We start from the raw sequence: 5,668 nt of genomic DNA, 5'->3' as shown, positions 1-5,668 counted from the left end.
GCTTTTAAAGTATTCCATAAGAGGTGATGCTCATGATCACACAAGCTCAAATTTGTGTATTACTTGTGTATCATCGATTGGCATTTCAGACATCAAACAAAATACTGTTCCAAATATTTTGCCCTCCAAGTTAAAAAGTGAAGAGGGTTTAAAGTGAGTCTGAATGCACTGGCCGATCAGTTGCTGTTGCGACTTTGGACATTCATTTTATTTATTTAATATACTACACAAAGGTCCATCCTTTGTTATATTAATCCTTGTAAACAATAGATAAAAAGGAAAAGATCTTGTAATAAATTTGTTTCCCGCCCGTGGGTGGTCTGGAAACTTAGAAAGAAAAAAAATCGGTCAGGGCTATTCGTTTAAGATGTAAATGAGAACCTAATTTTCTGACATGACTAATAATAATAACCAGTGCTGTAATTCTAGCAGTATGCATTACCAGCATTTTTTTATAGATGAAAATGAAACTAGAAGCATTTTATTTAATGAAGGGAAACGTGTGTGTTTACATGGATGCATGGCCATTTATGAATATACCACATTATTTATAGTTCTTATAAAAGGTAAAAAAAGGTAAAGTGTTCCCTGTGCATAGCACCACGCCATGAAGGCGTATAGGGGGTGTGGGGGTAACGCCCCACACTTTCTTGATCCGGTCGTGAGTGGGGTGATGTGATCAGCATCACGCCCCTGGCCGCCTTTACCCCCAAGGGTTTCCCCCAGGTACCCATGTTATTCGACGCTGGGTGGGCGCCGGGGCCGCTTCCACCGTTAGTAATGAACACAATAATGAATAATATTAATAACAAACTGACTTGAGGTAAGCACAGCATACTACATCACCAGGAGTTCCAGGCTGGACGTGGAAGTAAAATAAAAGCAACTCAACCAATGAAAACTAACTTGAGAGTACAAAACATTTCTTCCCAGAAAAAAAAACACGATAATAATAATAAATACCGTTGTTATTTTAATATTCATTTATTATTAGTAATAGCGATATTAGTGTCTTGTGCTTGGTGTTCTAGGTACTGACTGAAACAATATAGTTAGCCATTGGTTTAGCTTCAACTTAAAACTAACACGATAATTCTAAAGTCGTAAGAGGATGGCATCACAGTTAATAACTAATCTTTATGTACCCTTGTTTATTTCCTAAACATTCTCATGACATGCCCAGGAAAGATACAGTACTAAGTACACAAAGTTTAGGTACTAAATTAATGCATGTTTCTCATTAATTGAACTCTTGTCTACGTAATATCTTTATCAAGGAACAAATAATTACACACAGCAAGTATACTGAAATAACATTTATTATACCACTACTGGATTCTAAACAATATTGATACATGTTACTGGAATATATATTCATGCTTTTCTAAATGCAATGCTGGAAATGCATGTTCCTGGATTCACTTATACACAACACTTCGTGTCTCGACACAAAAACACAGTCCAGTTCGTTATCACTTCTTACAAGCCGTCACCAAATCTTAACGAGAAAACAAATCTTCAAACGTAGAAGTGGACCCTTACGCCTCTTTTGGCTCTTCCTAGGAAACTGCTATAAAGCAAACTAGGAAAAGTCCGTTCAAAAAAGAATGTATGAGCAAACCACACGGCTCGCTGTGAGACATCTGTCAATCAGCTCGCCACAATGAGATCGGTTTGCAAATTAGCAACTGGGAATGGGAGCACTGGGTTGGCCATGACATGCCATGAATACCCTTCAAGTAGGCTCTCAGCGTTCAACTGGAATTAAAGCCAGCCACGGCAATCAAAATTCTGCAAAGACACAAAAACAAAACATAAGTTTCAGTCAGGGAAAGCGTGCGTGGACATTTTAAGTTATTGCACACTATTACTTTGTACAGTATTTACAGATTAACACAATATATCCCTTGCACCAATTACAAATGTAGTACTAATACAAAAAGGTAATTAGTTACAATTACCTTTACAGATTATGATGATACAATGTTGCATTTCGTTCCTTACACAGTAAAACATAAAATGTAGGGGTATTATACAGATAGTCGTCCTACTATATGTAAATAAAATTGAGGTGTAAATATTTGTGAATGGATATAACTTGCATATTTCACCAACAAATGTCATTAGCATCATCATCATACAAAAGGTTCTTTTTTCTCATTTGTTAGCAGACACCACAAAGTACTTTGTAATTCCATGAAATCAATTAATTTTGAATATTTTAATGCAATTGCATGTCTAGAACACTTTGTGTGAATGTCACACTGGTAATGCTGGAATGCCCCTATATCATTCAATTTTCACTGCATTCTTGTTATAGTTTGTATTTTTCATAGTAGAGCATATTTTTTTTGTGCAATCTAATGTAATAACTATGATATAAAATCACCCAGAACTACTACACTTGTTGACCCTGTACTAACAGATAGAACCATATTTGATAGAAATATGCCCTATATATCTTAGGAACTTTTTTTATTAGACTTCAAATTCCTTCAACTCGTGAACATCCATCAGTTTATTCCAGTATAGTTATAAATGTATGAGCAAAAAACAAAAAAATTCAATATGAAACAGCTTATGCCTTGAAGTATGTACACACCTGTTCAGACAAATTGCTTGCAGAAGCCAGCATTTACTTCACAGGAAGCTCTACGACTGGATCGATGTGCACCTTCTCGTGCTCGCTGCAATATTGGAGTAGCTTCTCGTCACCCTCTGCGGCCGTCTTTGTACACCACGGCTCGTGGATGAGAATGCAGCTGAAGTCGTTTGCCTTCCCAGTGTTGGACAGACCAAGAATGTCGGCAACCTTTTCAGCACAATCGACCTGTAAAGAGATTGCAGGGATATTTAGAAACTGTTCAACAGTAAAAGGGATTTGAAATTACACTTTAATTATGCTTATTCTCAAAAAGGGGCTGTTTTTTAACCTTCACTGTATAAAAACGAATTTACTTTTTAAAGAATGTTGACTTTTTTAAATTCCGCATTAAACTAGAAATCTTAGATCGGAACCAGCAAAATACTGAATTTTTATCATGTCACCTGATTCTAATAGAAAATTGTGACAGTCGCTTTACTATTACGATAATCTGCATCATGTCACAACTTCATGAAATCACCCAGCCTTGCTATTTTTCAATATGTTTAACACCTCTATTTTTTGTAATTATTAATAATAATGTCAGTATTGGAAAAATATACATTTCTGATGGATAGTAAAATACACCAGTTGGTGAGAACCTAATTATATAAGAAATGAAATTAATCAAAATTCCACTCCAAATTTACATTTAAAAGACTTGTATTGGCAACCGTTATGGTCAAAGTTTTCTTCCAGATTACAATTTCAATGACAATCAATAATAATAATTTGTATTTAAATATATTTGCATTCACTTGTGCTTACCTTGATCATTCTGATGTCATTCTCATAGCAAAAGGCCTCCAGCAGCACATAATGTATATGGAGTGCTATATCGTCTAGATGATTCTGTGGAAGCAGACAGAACTGGATCCTCTCTGGTTCCTCTTCTAACATCTGTATTGCTGGGAGCATGCCACACACCAGCCTGTTCTCTTGTTGTGCCTTCTTCATAACAGTGGCAACAGAAGTGCCAATGTCATTGTTTCTGTAAGACAGAAATAAGGCCATATTTAGTATTTAAACTCGTCATAATGTGAACACTTACAATTATTGTTATCTGTGTTTGTACAACCTAACTGTAATTTCCAATAAGTTAATGGCAACGATTTTCTTTTTCCGTATATTACATACATGTAGAAACCAACTAGAAACCAACTCAAGTCATTTGTCACCACCTATTGAGTAGTTGCTAGACATGGAATTTTCATGAAGCAGGTTCAATGTTTTCAATATTTCAGTACATGAAAATTATTATTAATGATACTTTTCAATATGGCCTAGGAGACCTGTGTAGCTAGTTACAAAGTGGTGAAGATAATTTTATTTCTGGAATGAAGGTAATTGCTATGCCAATGTAAGATGTTGGTCCTGCGTGTAGATAAGTCACAAAACAGGTACCAACTTTCTGCCCCAATTCCCAAAGAGGAACAAATACTATATGTATTTTGATATATGAAATATTGTTTACGTCAAATTTGTTTCAGTTGGCGTTACTGATTTTTTAAAAAATCAAGTACAAATTGCTCCCTCTTGCTTGTTCCGCAAAAAAATTCTAAAGCCGGTATTTTTGTAACTGTATGATATGCGAAAGCTTGTAAAAAATGCACAATTCTTCCATGATTACCCAATGGCCATACAGCGTAGGAAAAACGTTCAGGTGACGTCGGAAGATTTATAAGAAAAAAGCCAATTAAAAAATGTCAAATATGATTTTTATTAATGCGGGCATCTCGAAAACAATATACTCTACCTTTTCCTGTTTCGTCGTTTCACGTAGGTCCAAGTTTCCCTAATTTTGGCCATAACGTGTGTGAAACGTCAACCCAACGTGGTTTATAAGTCAACGGTTTGTGTTGTTGTGCCTTGTGGCTTTCACGTGTTGCCTGTTCCAACAGGTCGCGAGCCGCATACCATGTGATTCCCTCCTGCCTACGCAACGTTGTGCAATCGATGCAGCGGTTATATCACATGATGCCGGCGCCGCTTTTGAGGGGTGAATTTCAGACTAAAAATTCAATTTTCATGTAACTAGCACACACCATTAAGTAACGAATGTAAAATATTTGAATTTTCAATAGGCAAATTTTTCAATTACTGCAATAATGGCCTCGTTTTACCATGACAGTGTATGTTCCAGCTTGTCAACATTGAAAATTGACTTGTCTCACACCAAGTTTGCAATTAATTGTCAAACTGTAACAAAAACTGCACATTATTGGTGTTCGGCGTTTCATTTTTGCTATTTGTCAATAAAAGATCACGACTTTGATTCACAACGACACTTCGTAACTTCCATACCGTATGCTGTAGCGTAGTATTTATTCTAACTACAGTCAGGTTGTAACGTGAAAAGAAGTATATGAAATACAAATCTGTGGTATGCCTACACTTTTATTGAAAGAAAGAAATAATAATAATGTGATCTAGAGTAGAGGGAACATTACTTTTCACCAAAGGTAACCAGTTATTAATTCAAGTTACAGTGTTGTGAACACACATCGTCTCACGTTATTCACCTGACTGTCATGTATTGCATCATGTTGCTTGACCTCCATACATAATGGATGTCAAACAACAGAAACCTAAACTGCAAAATTAGTTCACTCACCTCTTGTTGTCGTTGTTCATGTTTCCGTTTTCCACGTCTTCGAGAGTCATGTTTGCTTCTTGATGTTTGTCAACAAAATACACTTTGGTAAACACTTTCACAAATTCCAATAGATCACTGGTTGAACTATTCACTCGCCTCAACTTCTTAGCAATAATGATACTTTCACTCAGAGTCAAGCTTCACTGTTGCTTCGAATCGGCAGACTCGCCTTTTCATTCGGTTTCTTCCCCTACTCTGCGCGCGCATATGCTCCACTTCCCCACAAGGGTTGCCAACCGCGATGTATATGTCGTGACAATTTTCTGTTGCAAAATAAAAGTTTAAAGTTCAAGCTTTCTGAGTTGAGTTGCAATGCAAAATCACTGTTATATCTGGGATACTTATCATCGACACTTGTCTCGACAGCA

General features: G+C 36.3%; 1 protein-coding gene across 1 annotated transcript; it reads right to left on the bottom strand.

Moving 5' to 3' along the window:
• Positions 1-1,316: 1,316 nt before the first annotated feature.
• Positions 1,317-5,433, bottom strand: LOC145981827 (growth arrest and DNA damage-inducible protein GADD45 beta-like). Its single transcript, XM_083115268.1, has 4 exons — positions 5,259-5,433; positions 3,413-3,635; positions 2,603-2,830; positions 1,317-1,791 (listed from the first exon to the last, which is right to left on the bottom strand). The coding sequence occupies exons 1-3, from the start codon at positions 5,306-5,308 to the stop codon at positions 2,636-2,638; spliced, it is 468 nt and encodes a 155-aa protein (XP_082971394.1). The 5' UTR covers positions 5,309-5,433; the 3' UTR covers positions 1,317-1,791; positions 2,603-2,635.
• Positions 5,434-5,668: the final 235 nt, after the last annotated feature.

This window comes from Lepisma saccharinum, chromosome 30 (genome assembly GCF_977018435.1).
Source record: "Lepisma saccharinum chromosome 30, izLepSacc3.1, whole genome shotgun sequence".
In the NCBI taxonomy this organism is placed as follows: Eukaryota; Metazoa; Arthropoda; class Insecta; order Zygentoma; family Lepismatidae; genus Lepisma; species Lepisma saccharinum.
This window is presented reverse-complemented; position numbering and strand designations above follow the sequence as displayed.

Bases quoted from the DNA above. Each gene is read 5' to 3' on its own strand.
- LOC145981827 (XM_083115268.1), bottom strand. From the start codon at position 5,308: ATGACTCTCGAAGACGTGGAAAACGGAAACATGAACAACGACAACAAG. The intron at 3,636-5,258 runs GTGAGTGAACTA...TCTGTCTTACAG, and splicing joins ATGAACAACGACAACAAGAG to AAACAATGACATTGGCACTT. The intron at 2,831-3,412 runs GTAAGCACAAGT...ATCTCTTTACAG, and splicing joins ATGACATCAGAATGATCAAG to GTCGATTGTGCTGAAAAGGT.